Source organism: Littorina saxatilis, linkage group LG4 (genome assembly GCF_037325665.1).
Source record: "Littorina saxatilis isolate snail1 linkage group LG4, US_GU_Lsax_2.0, whole genome shotgun sequence".
NCBI classification, from domain to species: Eukaryota; Metazoa; Mollusca; class Gastropoda; order Littorinimorpha; family Littorinidae; genus Littorina; species Littorina saxatilis.
Genome location: NC_090248.1, coordinates 42,870,646 through 42,888,145, shown reverse-complemented (window position 1 = coordinate 42,888,145; position 17,500 = coordinate 42,870,646). Strand labels below are relative to the sequence as shown.

The 17,500-nt window shown below is 41.8% G+C and overlaps 1 protein-coding gene across 4 annotated transcripts in view; it reads right to left on the bottom strand.

Moving 5' to 3' along the window:
- Positions 1 to 17,500, bottom strand: part of LOC138964793 (multiple epidermal growth factor-like domains protein 11) — a 48,316-nt gene that overhangs the window by 27,466 nt on the left and 3,350 nt on the right. For 3 of the 4 annotated variants that reach the window (XM_070336839.1, XM_070336841.1, XM_070336840.1), the window contains exon 3: positions 1 to 166. This exon is cut by the window's left edge. The exons of the other annotated variant lie outside the window; for it this stretch is intronic. In XM_070336839.1, the coding sequence (XP_070192940.1) occupies positions 1 to 166 (166 nt within the window). The remainder of the gene's footprint in view (positions 167 to 17,500) is intronic. 4 annotated transcript variants of the gene reach the window in all.

The window sequence follows — 17,500 nt, the reverse complement described above, 5'->3', positions numbered from 1 at the left end:
TTAAAGTCATCACGGTCAGTGTGGATGCAGTTGGTATTGGGCTGTGTGGTCGACCTGTGGATTGTGCTGGTTCTGCCGTTGACAGCTATACAGGCCGGAGCTGATGGGCCGTTGGAGTCATTGTAACCGCTGCTGGCGCTTGCCGGTTTACCAAAAGCCACATTCACTGCCAACACAACATAAAGAAACTGATTTATTACTCGCACGTGTTTCTTTGAGTTTATCAGAATGACGCGCAAAGCAACGTATTGCGCTACACAAGATTAATACATATAACATTCTGAAATGATTTTTGCAGCAAAAACCGTTATTTGTTACGATTACAAGCTAGCGCTACAATAATGACGAAAGCATTTGCAAACAAAATCAGCAACAAAGACGACGATGATTAAGCTAGACAGAACATTATAGCATTAACAACACAATCAAAAACAGCTGGTACATAGAGAATTCGATGTGAGAGCGCTCTCAAAATAATAGAGGCGACTCATTTTTGGACAATGAAAAACACGTCAGTCGCTTTACATGATATGGCCTAAAAAAAAAAAATAGGTGTGGTTACGGTAACCCGACCTACCCTATTTTTAGGGGCCGATCCTATAACTTTTTATTACATTTGTCAAAACAAAAAACAAAAACAAAAAAAAACGAGTGCAAAAAACGCAATGAAAGCGAAAGCGCCCGTGTCGCACACTTATTTCCCTGTCAAGTAGGTTTAATTTGTACACATTAGAAAAAAAAGTTTAAAAAAAAAAAGTGATTGCCTACCTACCTACCCTATTTTTTTTTGGCTATGTTACCGTAACCACACCTATTTTTATTTTTTGCCTAACAACCGCTTTTATCACATTGTGTTCATTTGACCAAATGCTTGAACAATCCACTATTGTAGTTGGTAACCAAAAGAACATACTTATCCTTAAAGGCCATATCCGCCTCACAGGTTTACAGAACGATGACAACTTTTCACTCAGAAAGCTTAACTTACCTGAGGGAACACACTCGCAATAGCATGATTGTGATGATAAAGTTGGGAACGAATTAAGTGCATGCTTGTAATGTAGCAGAACATTTCGAAGGAAGACCAAAATGGAAAGCAGATTTGGAAACCGATTCTTTCTTTATTTGGTGTTTAACGTCGTTTTCAACCACGAAGGTTATATCGCGACGGGGAAAGGGGGGGGGGGGGGGAGGGGGGAGATGGGATAGAGACACTTGTTAATTGTTTTTTGTTCACAAAAGCACTAATCAAAAAAATGCTCCAGGGGTTTGCAACGTCGTACAATATATTACCTTACTGGGAGAATGCAAGTTTCCAGTACAAAGGACTTAACATTTCTTACATACTGCTTGACTAAAATCTTTACAAACATTGACTATATTCTATACAAGAAACACTTAACAAGGGTAAAAGGAGAAACAGAATCCGTTAGTCGCCTCTTACGGCTCGGGTAAATTCTTCCCCCTAACCCGCGGGGGGTTGGAAACCGATTATATTTGTCGTCTGGAAGTTTCAACCGATAAACAATACTGATTTACAATTAGATGAATTAGATGATACATGTTAGTATTTAAAGAAAATGTTTCGGTTGACGAAGTTAATAGGGTTATTTAAACGAAATAATTTTGGTAAGAAGCAGTATAAAAGGAAAACCAAAAATTGTCCATGGTTCAATGTTACATGTGAGAAAAAGAGAAAGTCCTTTTTTAAAGCACAAATTGTACACAGAAGAATGAAGACTGCCTTTTCGCGTGAGCTCCGCACCAACTGTGTCAAGTTGAAGTTATAAACAGGAAGTAAATAAGCAATTTAAAAGATATCAGCAGACCTTGTTAAAAAAAAAATTAAAAACCTAAAAAACAGCCATGATCCAAAATCGTATTGGAAGATTATTAATGGAACCCTAAGAGAGAAAAAAATGAAGAAATACCAAAAGTCTCTTCTGACGTTTTTTTGAAACACTTTAAAGGTATGTTTTCAGCAGGTGAAGATGAGATTGATAAAAATGATTGTAATTTAAATGAAATGGTACATAATGATAACGCTGATTTAAATTGTATGACAACAGAAGATGAAGTTTTAAAAGCAGTTAAAAAGCTAAAGAATAATAAAGCCTGTGGAAATGATCAAATTATAAACGAGTTTTTGAAAGCTTCTGCTGGGAAGTTGATTAAAGTATAATATACAAAGCTGTTTAATGTAATTCTTTGTTCTGGACACATGCCCGACGAATGGTCTGTTGGACTTTTACGCCCCATGTATAAGCAAAAGGGAGATGCTGAAGACCCAGCTAATTACAGAGGTATAACCCTGATGAGCTGCTTTGGAAAGTTATTTACCAGTGTTCTGAATAATAGGCTAACTAATTATTTTGTGATTCCGCTGCCGCAGGGGCTTTATAGCGTCCAGGATGCGCCGCAAGAAAAATGTGCCTCCGCGGATACCCTGGCAAGCCCAGTTTAAGAGTCCAGCCAAGCGCTGCAATTGCTGCTTACTTGCACGTTTCTTCTTTGAAAATTCATCGAGCTGTTGTGCTTCTTCTTAATGATGTTGTTATATTATCATGTGTCTGTTTACGAATAAAATACTGTTCAAACAAAAAAAAACTTTGCCAACTTTTGCTCTCCCAATGACAAAGTGCAATCACGTGTGTCTATCTCTATACCTAGGAATGTAATGCGCTGAGTGGGTCCAACAACCTTGTTCCAGCTGATATAAAAACCAAATCTCCTAACGAGATTTATCAAGCAATGCAAAGCGTTATTGCACTCTTCTCGAGTCGGTGCAATCAGCAGAAAATCATCAATGTAAACAACCACACCCACACGGACGACGAATTTACTTGCAATGCTAGCTCGTGTTTGCCATGGCGGCCTTATCTATTTCTTCTGTAAACATTCATGGTTTACGAAACAAAACAAAGCGAAAAACTTTTTTTTATAATCTAAGAAAACAACAAATTGATATCGTTTGTGTTCAAGACACATACGTTTCAGAAAATGACGTTGAGCAATGGGAAAGAGAATGGGGAGGGAAGATTTTTTATTGAACGGCAACGAATCATAGCCTTGGCCAAATAATACTTGTTCGAAAGAATTTCCCATTTGAAATGCAATGTGTTGTGAAGTCGAGAAGAATACTTGAGCTTGAAGTCGTGTTAAACGAAGAAAAGTTGTATGTTTTTAACGTTTACGGTCCAAACAACACGACTGAAAGAAGAAATGGTTTTGCACTTCTTGAAAAATGTTTAAGGGAAAAAGTAGATTATCAGAAAATAGTTTGTGGTGATTTTAATTGTGTTTTGGATAACGATTTAGATATCATAAGTGGGGGAAAACATAACGCTTTTGATGTGAACATATTTAATAACTTGCTGGCTGATAACGGCCTGAACGATCTATGGCGTCTTTTTCATGTTGATGATAAAGAGTTCACATGGTCACGAAAAACACCCTTTATTGCCAGGAGACTTGGTTTTATATTAGCCTGCGATGATGTATTGAATCGGACATGTGATTGTAAGATACAGTCAGTAGCACAGACCGATCACAGGATGGTAATCATGCATTTCAATTTAACACATATTGAAAGAGGCCCGTCGTATTGGAAGTTTAAAGGTGATCGTCTACATTTTTGCTTTTTTTCAATAATCTTATGGTTAGATTTCGCTAAAAAGTTATGTCAGATGATGAATGAACCATGGGGAAAAAAGTTATAGAAAAAAAAATATATGTAAAAAAAGATTTTATTTTTGGGTAGCGTGACTCACGCTTCCAATATTTTGTTTTCTGTTTGCTGAGAACATGTGCTTTGCCTAAAAATACTGACCAATCAAATTCATGTCACTATGCTTATAGCCACGCCCAAACAAGTGCAGCAACACAGGAGCGCTGTCCACGCTTATTTTTTTAAACGCACGAAATGCACGGGATTTGAGAGGAATTTTGCGCTTGGCATTTTCCAAAAAAGGATATCCTACTATGAGTACTACGCTGGAATACTACAATGAATTTTCAAACGGCTACACTGGCTTCGTCTTTCCTGATCGAAAGGGGGTGTATTATTGATATTTGTAGATAATAGACTCTGCATTTTAATGGTCAAATGGCGATTTCGGTATAAAAATGTAGACAAGGACCTTTAATGATAGTTTACTGAATGATTGTGAATTTGTTGAAAGAATGAATGAGTTGTTAGAACAACATATGATTGAAAATGTGCATATTGAACCTCAGATGCACTGGAAGATTTGTAAAGTTAAAATAAGGGAATTTTGTATTAGTTTTAGTAAAAGGAAGAAAATGCAAATGATTGATCAGAAACAGAAATTGCATAACGAATTAAATGAAATCGATAAAAAAAAAGGTGTCCATTGATGTAGAAAACCAACGTTTGTTGACACAGAGAGAAATTAGAAATTTATAATATTCACGAGGCAAAAAGCGCACAGGTGAGATCTCGTGAAAAATGTATTGCAGAAGGGGAAAAAAATACCCGATACTTTTTGAATTTGGAAAAAACAAGGGCAAATGTTGAAGTATTGGATAGATTATGTGACGATAATGGAATTTTTTTTACATCACAACAAGAAATAATGCAAGCGCAAACCAATTTTTTTCGAAAAATGTTTGGTACGAAAATGTGTTTTGATGAAACGAAGGCGGAACGCGAGTTATCCCAATTAAATATTCCACAATTAAAAGAGGACCAGACGAATGAGTTGGAAAAAGATATTACAATTGAAGAAATTGGTAGAGCACTTCAATCATTAAGAAACGGCTCAGCGCCGGGCTTGGACAGCGTCACAGCCAGTTTTATTAAATGTTTCTGGCCTAAAGTTAAGGATTTGGTGTTTGCCTCCTTAAGCGCATCTTTTCAAGCTGGAGAGATGTCTCCTTCACAAAAAAGGCGGTGATATCCTTCATTCACAAAGGAAAGGATCTATCACGAGATAATTTAAATAATTGGAGACCCATTTCTCTCACTAATACTGATTACAAAATATTTGCAATATGTCTGGCACATCGCCTTGGGTCTGTTGTTTCTAGTATTATATCAGAGGACCAGGTTGGTTTCATTAAAGGCAGAAAAGCGAGTGATATTATTCGATTAATTGACGATGTAACAGATGTTATGAATGGTAATGATAAGCCAGGCATTCTCCTTGGTCTGGATTTTGCACGAGCATTTGATTCAATATAAAAGGAATATATGATTTGGGCATTTACAAAATTTGGTTTTGGTGGACATTTTTTAAATTGGGTAAAAGTATTAATGAATAATACCACAAGTTGTATTAATTACGTGGGTTGGAGTTCCGAGGAATTCGACGTATTAACCGGGATCCGTCAGGGGTGTAATTGTTCTCCGATGGCCTTCGTCCTTGGCCTTGAACTCTTAGCTATTAAAATCCGCAGTGATCAGACCATAAAAGGACTGAATTTTCCATCATTTGATCGAGAGAGGAACATGGAATATGTGTTAAAACTGGCAATGTATGCAGACGACGTAGCACTGTTTCTCAAAGACAAACACGACCTGCAACAGGTATTATTGATAGTAAAACAGTTCTCGTATATTTCAAATTTAAATTTGAATCAAAATAAAACCGAAGCAATGTGGTTGGGATCCATGAAGAACAGCCCAGAACAATGTTGTAATATAAAATGGACAAAACAGTTAAAGATTTTGGGTATTATATACTGTTCAAAAAAAGAAACGCATAGCTTGTAATATTTGGTTAATTTAGTTATATGGCTACAAGGATATCCACCAAACTGCAGAAAATGTTTATCTGGTCGTCGACCTTTCGTCCATTGCCACAAGTGAGCTCTGCACGTGACGCATGCGTTATCAGTGGCTACAATGTCCAAATTGCTCATTTGGCATGACCAGTCGTCATGCTTCAGTGTAATCTCGTGAAACTCGGGGAATATTGAGCTCTCACCATGTCTTTCAAAACCCATAAAAGCGGATTGTTCGCCACAAAGAAATCAGACGACAATTCAGCGACGAAAGATGGCCCGATTGAGCAGAGAAGACCGCCAAATTGCATTGGGTCGTTTACAAGCAGGCCAAAGTCAAAGTGCAATCGCCAGGCACTTCCACGTGTCCCAGAGCACCATCAGTAGACTGTGGGTCAGGTTTCAAGCCACTGGCTCCGTTGCTGACTTGCCACGAGCGGGAAGACCAAGGGCGACAACTGCTGCTCACGACCGCTTCATACGGCTCCGCCACCTCCGGAATCGTTTCCTGTCGGCCTCATCTTCTGTCCAGGCTCTTCCCGGGCCACACCGATTATCGGACCAGACCGTGCGGAACCGCCTGCATGAAGCTGGTTTGAGAGCTCGCAGACCTCACAGAGGAGCTGTCCTCACCCGCCGCCATCGCCAGAACCGAGTGCAGTGGGGCAACCAGCACCTTCGCTGGACCGTCCGGAATCACTGGAGACACGTGTGGTTCAGCGACGAGTCCTACTTCCTGCTCCAGCGACATGATGGTCGGAGGAGGGTCTACCGGAGAGTAAACGAACGTTACGCGCCCAACTGTGTGGATGAGGCACCCGTTCATGGTGGTGGAGGCGTCATGGTGTGGGGGGCGATCAATACCGCTGGAAGGAGCACCCTGGTGCACGTCGAAGGGCGCATAACTGCCCAGCGATACGTGGAGGATATTCTGCGCCCACACGCCCTTCCTCTTCTGGCTGACCAGGATGCCATATTCCAGCAGGACAACGCTCGCCCGCACACAGCACGACTCACCACCCAGTTCCTCACCGACCACCATGTCCAGGTGCTTCCCTGGCCATCCATGTCGCCAGACATGAACCTCTGGGATGAATTGGACAGACGTGTGCGCAGGCGAGAAGAAGCGCCGGCAAATCACCGCGATCTATTGCAGGCACTTCAGGAGGAGTGGGACACCATCCCACAGCAAGATATCCGGCATCTGATCCAGTCCATGCCCAGAAGGTGCCGGGCAGTTGTTGCTGCTCAAGGCAGTCACACCCCCTACTGACTTGACAGCCTCGGCACCCAATCGTATTGATTGACTGATTGATTTGAAGATGCAAATGAACTGTGTGTGCATTCAACTGTGTCCATACCAAATTTCAAACAAATAATCTAAATATTGGATTTTCTGTTAATTTTTTCGAAAAATAAAACAAATTTGGCAAGTAGCAACTATGCGTTTCTTTTTTTGAACAGTATATTTAGGAATGATATTGTTGCTTCTGACATTGAAGAAAACTGGTCAAAACGTGTTGATAGAATTGAAAGAATTGTTGAAATGTGGTCAAGAAGAATTTTAAGTATTAGCGGTACATTTTTGATATCCCAGTTTGTATACGTTTTTCAGGCACTTTCTGCTCCGACAAAAGTGCTTGACAGACTGAACACTATCCTCTTTAAATTTCTATGGAAACGTAAGTATTTAAACACTAACGTATTTGAGAAGGTTAAACGAACAGTTTTGTGTGATAAATTAGAAATGGGCGGTATTAACATGATAAATATGCATGATATGCAGACATCCTTTTGTTATGCTGGTCAGCTAGGCTACAGCAAACAGATTTTCAAAATTGGAAATTAGTTCCAAGACATTATTATGACGCTCTTGGAAGTCGTCTGTGTTGTTTTCAATCAACTGCCACCCGAGACAGTTTGTTAAATTGTAGGCCTGATGAGAATAAAATCGAAATTTTGGCAACAGGTATTACAAAAATGGATTGAGAATAGACATTTGTTTTTTGCAGAAAAAGAACGATTAATCGATCAATGTTTGTGGAATAATGCAGGTATTGTTTTTAAAAAGAATGTTTTGTGTTTTGAAAATTGGATTAACGCTGATGTGAATGTTGTACGTGATATATGGATATACGGTAATATTGTCCCGTATTAACAGATTTGTACCACTGTTGGTTATAGCGCCACACGGCTTTTTGAGTATAATGCTTTGCACACGGCCCTCCGCGCGCGTGCGCTGCGAGACGACACAGCCAACGGAAACGCGAGCGACAAATCTGGGCCATGTCTAAAAGACCTGTTAAAAAAAAAAACTTCCCCCAAACAGTTCCGGGCTATTTTAACAAATGCAAAAGCAAGCGCACTATGCTCTGTTAAATTCTGGTTACAATAAATATAATTTTTCCTTTGACGAGAAATATTGGCTCTTGGCAATTAAATGTACAAGCGAGGAAAGATTAAAGTTACTTCAATGGAAAATATTACATAATATTTACCCCACAAACATTTTACTCCACAAGATGAAGTTGAAAGAAAATAATTTGTGTAGTCTTTGTAACGAAATAGATTATATTGAGCACTTTTTTTCGGAAATGTAGAAAAATGAAGTTATTTTGGGAACATGTCATTTGATGTATTTTTGTTAATACGAAAGAAAATGTTATATTAACAGAACATGATGTATTGTTTGGTTATTTAATAGGAATGCATACCCCAACAAACAAAATTATAAATCATATTTTGTTGATAGCAAAAATGTGTATCAGCAAGTTTAGATATGGTAAGCCTATTGATTTAAATGTAATGTTTAATTGCGAATTAGGGTTGAGACGTTTGAGTATTTTGTAAATGAAAATGTTTAAGTTTATGTGCATATGCATATGTATGTGTGTGTATGGATTTATGATTATGTTGATGTCGCAAATTTTGACACCGCAGACACAACAGCTTTGATTAATAAATTTTTGTCCATTTATGTATTGTAAGAATTCGCGCCAAAAGTAAATGTTAAATGTACTGTGCCACAGATTAATGTACAGTTAAACATACAGATACCAAGTGTGTCATATAATGTTATTGTTTACGATAAAAAAAAAAACCACTAAAAAAACAAGAGGCGAAGCCTTCAAGGCTCACGTACGAAATCGACAAACAGTAACAAAAACTCAATCACTCCGTCACACATACACACACACAGTAAGCATAGTAACACGGTACAAGAGTGCGAGACACTAGATCTAGATATGTCTGTCTGTAGCCTACCATAGACCAAATAGCCTGAACCGCCAACTCGTCACGTGACCCTTCGAGGTTACGACTCTCGACTTTCAGGGGCGCGTCGCGTCCGGTTTGAAAGGCCAGCGATTCGAAGACAGTGAAAAGAAAGCACGCTCCAGTTATTTGTGACAATGGGAGGTGACAATGAGCTGGATTTTCCAAAACTCCAAACTAAACTTAACAAAACTCATCGAAAAACATGTTCCATATGCACTTTTGCTGAGTTTATTTTAGCATTTTCAGAACTTACCTCGGGAACTTCGTCCATGTTTACAATCGACACCGGATATCACGTCCCCCTGATTTCTGAAAGGCTTGTAAGCGTAGGTTCCTAAATGCGAGAGGCCGCTACCTCGTAATAGAGAGAAAGAGCGGAGAGAGAGCTAGTTGGCGGTCCAGGATAAATGGTCTATGAGCCTACTTACGGCCCGGGGACACGACTGCCAGATGGCCAGATCGACACTGCGCTTTCGACAGCGCTTCCTCGCGCAGACACTGGAAACACGCTGTGCAGATTAACCTGTAGGAAATACCCTTTGGTATCTTCTTTATCTATTTTTCTGGAGCTACGAAACCGAACAATGTGAAATCATGAGTCGTCTTCTCCGAATCAGCGAACTGCAGCTCGGTGATAACTGTATCTATACCACAATCCTTCACGCGATCTGACCTAACCTTCACCCCTGACCTGGTCTACATACCACACACGACACAAACCAGTCACCTGTTTTTACCCCCCCTCCAAAAAAAAAAAAAAAAAAAAAAAAAAACACCACCCGTTTTCTTTGGATACACACTTTAACTACATACGTGCCGACGAAATGTTGATCATTGCTTCAATACTTTGAAGCTGTTGCTTGAATAATAACCAGGTAAAATTAGTATTTTGGTGTTCAGTCAAATGTTAAAGTTTCTACCACAGACATACATACATACATACGCACGCACGGACGCACGCACGCACGCACAGACAGACAAAAGTTAGCATCGCATAGGCTACACTTACGTGAGCCAAAAACACCCTTTATGCCACGGCGTCGTAAACATCTGCCGATTGCTTGAGAGAGTCTATGAAAATGACTTGGTGCTTTTGAGGCCCCAAAGGGGAGCCATGTATCAAATAAATAGGTCGGTGCTCTTTCTCCTTTAAAGCGCCACTTCAGTCCTGTAACTCTGTAATCATCTCTATGCACTGGTACAGATCTGTAGGCAGATTTAAGGTCCAACTTCGCCATCCAGTACCCCGGTGTTGCCAAAGAGCATGCGTCCTCCATTGTCTGAAAATGCTCATGTTGCACTGAGGCATAGTCATTCGTTGCACAACCCATAGGACGACTACCGTCGTGAATGAGACGAATGTCATCGTCGTCTTTTTCAATAGCTGCTAAAGGACTAACAATGGTAGGTTTTTCTGAGGCCAAAACATAATTCCCTGCCACAATTTTCTTCAAAAGTTCTTTTTCTACTGCATCGTTATGCTGAATGGCTGACCTGTGATAATCACCCTCTGCTGTACGTATTACACAATGTTCATCTGTAATTCTGAACCCCTGCCTTATGCCTTCTAATAGGAACTTTCTATCAGAATCACATTTTAACTCGTCCTCCCATTTTTCGATCTTTCTAGAAATGGATGATATATTTTCCTTGTTGCCTAGCCAATCACAGCCAAAAGGGTTTTGTGGTAAAAAGGGTGTTTCTAACTTGCTATCTCCCACCTTGTTCGTTTATGTTAGCTGCGCATTGTCCTATCTGGAGACTGGGTTCTGATCACCGACAGGAGCAGGCGGTTGTGTGAAGCTGTTGCTGACTGCAGGGTGGTCGCGCTGGAGGCACACCCAACACACGTGTTCGAATTGGCAGCGGAGGGCATACCTGCAGTGCCCCGTGTTCCATTGATGACACACCTCCCTGCCCGAGGGGGCCATCACCCTCCTGTGTCCTAGGTGATGGCCAGAGGTGTCCGTATGGGCGGGAGGCTGCCCTCCCCTCTGCTGTGGTGTTGGTCCCCGCTCCCGCAGGGCCACGAGAGTGAGGTGCTGGGAGTCGCTACCCCACTTGTACCCTTCTGTTGCCTGGTTCTGGCGATATTGGTCGTCATAAATCATTACTGATGACCACGTGTAGCGGGCGGCCATTTCCCCCACCTTCGCGGTATATGTCAGGTACTCTAGCGTCTCTCTGCCCGTCAGTTGGCCCAATTCGAGGAGTCTCGTCATAATCCGGCTGTTAGGAGCAATTAATCCACTGGGCCGGCGTTACATTTTCTGGTTTGGGTTTTTGGGAGGGGAGGCGAAGTGAGATGCCCCCGCTGAGGTTTACCTCCTCCTGCCTCTCACAAGTCCCCACAAATTCGATTATGCGTAAGGCGCCCTCACCTGTTCGAGATCGCCCGTTGTCGATGTCAATTGAAGCAGATTGCGAGGGTCCGCATAATAGTACATGCAGCGACTGCTGAGCCACTGTGCCCCCTGTCGCCGTAACGTCTGCGCCTGACAGTGTAGCTCCGCCATTTTCGTTTTGGAGGGCGAGTATGGCGGCCCAGGTAGCGACAAGGTGGCCGCGTTTGAGTTTGAGCGAATTAATGTCCTCCTTGGTGGCGTGAAGGAGGGATAGTTTGCTGTCAAAGCCCTCTTTAGAAAGTTCCTCCGCCACCGTGCTGGGGAGCTGCGCAGACCATTTGTCGAAACGAAAAGAGTCTCCGCTGGATTCCATTCTTGCACAAAGTCCAAGCGTAAAGGTTAAGAGTGAAGAGCGCTGCTGCGACGCTGGCGCAGGTAAATTACCGAGTGACCGGTCAACTGCTGGACAGTTAAATACCTGACATCAGCTCACACACAAATGCACCATAAAAAGCATGCAGGAAATAACGCACGCTTCTTGGCCGAGGGGTTGTGCCTGGTGGTACAGGCACAGTAAAACAAGTGTTTAAATTATATTTATACTAAATAACACATAACCCTGATGAGCTGATTTGGAAAGTTATTTACCAGTGTTCTGAATAATAGGCTAACTAATTATTTTGATGATTATTCAGTCATTGGTGAAGAACAAGCCGGTTTTCGAGCAGGTCATTCAACTCTCGACCACATTTTTACTTTACATAGTAATATTGATTACTTTCTATCAAAGAGAAAAAGGTTATATTGTCTTCTTATTGATTATGGAAAAGCATTTGATTATGCGAAAAGAGCTTTTCTTTGGAAGAAGATGTTTGATGTTGGTATAAATGGGCAAATGCTAAATATTATTCAAAATGTGTATAGTAAGGCCAAGTCATGTGTTTTGGTAAGTAACCAAAAATCAGATTTCTTTCAATGTTTTACTGGTGTACATCAAGGGGAAAACTTGTCACCTGCATTGTTTGCTGTGTATTTAAATGATTTACAAGCTTATATGTTTGATAAAACTGAACACCTCCCTACTATTGAAAGAGAGGTTGCTATGTTGGATTGACCTAGTGGTAAGGCGTCCGCCCCGTGATCGGGAGGTCGTGGGTTCGAACCCCGGCCGGGTCATACCTATGACTTTAAAATTGAAAATCTAGTGGCTGCTCCGCCTGGCGTCTGGCATTATGGGGTAAGTGCTAGGACTGGTTGGTCTGGTGTCAGAATAATGTGACTGGGTGAGACATGAAGCATGTGCTGCGACTTCCTTCTTGTGTGTGGCGCACGTTATATGTCAAAGCAGCACCGCCCTGATATGGCTCTTCGTGGTCGGCTGGGCGTTAAGCAAACAAACAAACAAACAAACAAATATGTTGGATTTACAGCCGGATGGTGCTGAGCTGATGTATAACATGTTTATTGTATTATATACAGATGATACAATCACTTTAGCAGAATCCCCAGAAGCATTACAAAACTCGCTTAATGTGGTGTCCGAATACTGCGATCAGTGGAATTTGCGGGTGAACGCCAAACAAACGGAAATAGTTGTTTTTTCAAGAGGTAAAATACGAAAATTGCCATTATTTAAACCATCACAGATACTGTCAGGCTTTTACACACAGTCAAACACCCGTCCATTTGAACGCTCGCCAAACGGGAACATCCTAGGTGCCCTACGTAAAGAGCGAGCAATTTTTAAAGAATTAATTTTGTGAGATTGTTGTGTGAACGCATTTTTCCTGTGAATATTCATCACGTCAGGCTTGGCTGACCCAGGTCACGAGAATGCCGTTTCTTCTCTTTACAAATTCTTCAACGCTGAGAATACTGAAAACGGCATCCTAGACGACAGTATTGTTTCCATACGCGAATTTAGCTGCCCTTGGAAATTGGCTAGCTCACGAGCCCTGTTGGTATTGACGGCAGACAGGCCCCTCTTCCCCCTTCAGCTAGTGTAACTACTTGTAATATTTCCGGTGTGTGACACCTCTGTAACGATTTCTGCCTCTTTAACGATCCCTTTCATTTGGCAGGCAATCTTAAGTAGAACGCCCCCCGTTGTCTGACACCGGGTAGTCTTCCTATTGGCTATCGGAAGTGGCCAGCCTTTAAAAGACTGAGCATTTAGGCTAGAGGAGAGAACGCGATTTGTGATACTGAGCTGTGTGCTGCTCATATGTGTCGGTTGACGTGAACGGTCGACTTGTGGTTGTAACTGAATTCCGAAACCTGTGCTCTTGTGTTTCGCGACTATCGTCAGCAGCAGGTTTTGTGTTCCTTTTACGTGTGCTCACTGAGGAGAATCTGTAAGTAACTAAATGCTTTATTCATTCCTTATGCTGTATTCTTTCCTTATGCTCTATTCTTATGTTTCATTTGATGCTATGATGTTTGCATATATGTACATTTTGACCGGCGTCCCCCGTGTAATGACAGAGCGCCCCCCTTCCCATGTTGTTCCTCTGTTCGGTGTGTCCCTTTTCCCGCCAGTTCAATGGGCTTTGTTTGGGGAAAACACATATACACATTTTGTACTAGCATTCCACTGGGCTAAATAATGTCTAGCACATAAAACTCGCGCGTGTATCGTAACCCATGTGTATCGTTGCCATTTTTCCCCATTTTATCACATATTATTTCTGGAGATCAGTAAAGTCTGAGTAGTAGTCGGTTAAAAGCCCAAAGTTAAGCCCTCAGTGCCATTGGCCCGTAAAGCTACCTATTTACGATTTAGGCGCAGAAACCCCTACAATTGATGAACGGGAATTATGGTTGACATATATTTTGGGTAATGAACTCGAATCATGAGTTTGATGAATTCAGGCATGAGAATGATAGAGATCTTCTGAGTTAAGATTTCAGACAATAGGAAGATATTGTCTACAGGCTGCACAATTTTGACTATTAATTCTCATGTTGCACTTTAAAGGCGCTTGCCTACAGAAGAACTTTGCGACTGAAACAACCTAACATTTTGTGCAGTCGCATAGATGCAAAACAGACTTTTGATCTAAGGCGTTATGATTTAGTCGCGCTTCCCTGTACAGTAATAGGCTGTGGTCTAACGCTTCATTTTGAAGCATGGGAGCTTGCGCTTACCCCATGCCTGAGTTATCTTTCTTATTCTTGTCGTTATTATTCAACTCGATGAAGATGTGTCTTCATGGCGATGAACATACTTAATGATAACAATTATTTTGCAGTTGCGGTTCATGCAGTTGGTTAATTTATGTAGAGCATTTTCCAATGCAAGGCTTAGGCCTAAGGGAAGATGTTGGTTACTTCCCTTGACATTAGCTGTTGTGGAGTTGTTTAACTCACTGTGGATTCTCTTTCAGAGAATGCTGTGTCTGCAGGATTTTGGCTGTATTGTTACTTGTCTATATTTGTCATGATTATTTTGACAAATGATACAGTCATACATTCATAGGTTTATTGTGGAATGTATGTATGGTTAGGATGCATTGGTATGAATGGTGCGTTTTACTTGTTATGCCATGTACTTATATTATGTTTTCTTTTCTTTTCATGTGTCATCAGACACTGCTTTCTGGTGTCTACTTTCTGGTGTCTACTTTCTGGTGTACGTTAATTAAAAGTCACGTTATCGCAACCTCTGTCTTGGCGTCTCATTTATGCTTCCTGGCCTATTTTCCCCCTTCCACTCCACCCTATCACATCTGGCGCTGCGAGCAGGATTCAGGAAGTAGAGACGCCGTAGTTTAACACCAGAAAGCAGGGGTAGCAGTGTAGGAGGTACTCGGCGTATCCAAGATGGCGGTCGACGGGGTTCCTAGACCCCAGTGGCAGATGTTCTCCCCTCCCAGGCTTCCTGTCTTCACAAGCAGCAAAGATGGCTGTCTGCTAGACGACTACGTCACAGAGGCTCGTCGCATCATTGCCCACTTCAACCTTGAGGCGCTGGGCGGCGAGGCTGCTGAATGGCTGATCCAGTCACTTGCTGGGCCTGCCAAGAAGGAGAATCTACACTGCTTTCTGGTGTCTACTTTCTGGTGTTTGCTTCTGGTGTACGTTATTTAAAAGTCACGTTATCGCAACCTCTGTCTTGGCGTTTCATTTATGCTTCCTGGCCTATCCCCCCCTTCCACTCCACCCCATCACATCTGGCGCTGCGAGCAGGGTTCAGGAAGTAGAGACGCCGTAGTTTAACCCCAGAAAGCAGGGGTAGCAGTGTAGGAGGTACTCGGCGTATCCAAGATGGCGGTCGACGGGGTTCCTAGACCCCAGTGGCAGATGTTCTCCCCTCCCAGGCTTCCTGTCTTCACAAGCAGCAAAGATGGCTGTCTGCTAGACGACTACGTCACAGAGGCTCGTCGCATCATTGCCCACTTCAACCTTGAGGCGCTGGGCGGCGAGGCTGCTGAATGGCTGATCCAGTCACTTGCTGGGCCTGCCAAGAAGGAGAATCTACACTGCTTTCTGGTGTCTACTTTCTGGTGTTTGCTTCTGGTGTACGTTAATTAAAAGTCACGTTATCGCAACCTCTGTCTTGGCGTCTCATTTATGCTTCCTGGCCTATCCCCCCCCTTCCACTCCACCCCATCACAGTATGAATCTAGAAGGACAGAGTTATGAACAGACATGACAAAGATCCCGAAAAGAACAAACAGAAAGAGGCCATGAAGAATGTGATGCTTCAAAAGATACAGACTGTGACGATGACTTTGCATACCTGTCAAGCTCTTGTGGACTCTCACCATAAGATTTTGCTCACAAAACCATAAGTTTGCACCAAAAAGCATGAGACAACGTGCAAAACTGCAGAAGTCGTTAGATTAATCACCACAAGAACTAAATGCATGCACACATACACACACAAAAACAAGAAATCAGCCTTATTTCACACATAATAAAAAAACAACTTTTCTCAACACTGAAATGCTGTTTTATGTAATTTTGAAATGCAAAGCATGTTTAAATGTAAATTGTACCAAGAATCACCTTGATTGTACAAAGACGGCACACGTCCAACCAGTCACACATTTACACCCCTGACAAAAAAATTACCAGCATGCACAAAAACACTACATGATAGTAAAGGCACAAGACAAGTGTGTTTTAACAACATTCATTCATTGAGCACAGTGATTCAATCATGAATTGAAACCCCCACCACAATGTGCAAAAGAGAACATTTTATCCAAACAGAACATGTAAAACACACAAGTTACAAGCCAGAAACTCATGTGTGTCTCAACAATCAAGGACAAATACCAGATCAACAAAAATATGACATGTAAATGCTTTAGTTTGAGGTCGCGCATGTTCTAAAAACAAGTCGTATATGATTGTGATCGGTTGTGACAAACATCCGGTGCCAACTTTTGCTCTCTACCTCTTCGAAAATGCATGACACCGCCCTTATTTTTATTTACATGGCTTCACACTTGGTACAACGTGAGAAAATACTGTGTAGATACTAGAACAACAAAAATATGACATGTAAATGCTTTAGTTTGAGGTCGCGCGTGTTCTAAAAACAAGTCCGACATGATTGGATGTGACAGAAATCCGGCTCCTTTCGCTTTCGATCGCGAGCTCTTCGAAAATGCATCACAACTCCCTTAGTTTCATTTCTATGGCTTAAAACTTCGCACAACATGAGAAAATACCTTGAAGATACCGAGAACAACAACAATAGTACATGTAACTGCTTTAATTTGAGGTCGCGTGTGGTCAAGCGTGGTCGCACAGTACTCGGTCAGATCGCGCTGACGGTGTGCACATGCGCGTTGCCTTGTACTTTCGCCGGATCAGTTACCGCGAGATTTCAGTTGTAGCTGTTACTTTGTTCTCGGACGAACCTTTGCGATCTTTTTTTATTTGACCAAATTGTTTTGTAGAAACCGTAAGATCTTCGGCATACGCCGTAAGACTTGAAAAACATCAAAATTCTGTAAGAATTACGCGAAAAACGTAAGACTTGACAGGTATGACTGTGACGTCATTCACACATACCGTCATTCATAGTTGTTCGGTCACTTCCGTCAAAAAGTAGATCTCTCCACAATGGCTGCTCCTGTGTTCAGATTTGTCAAGCGTGAGTACGCAAAACGTGTTTGTTC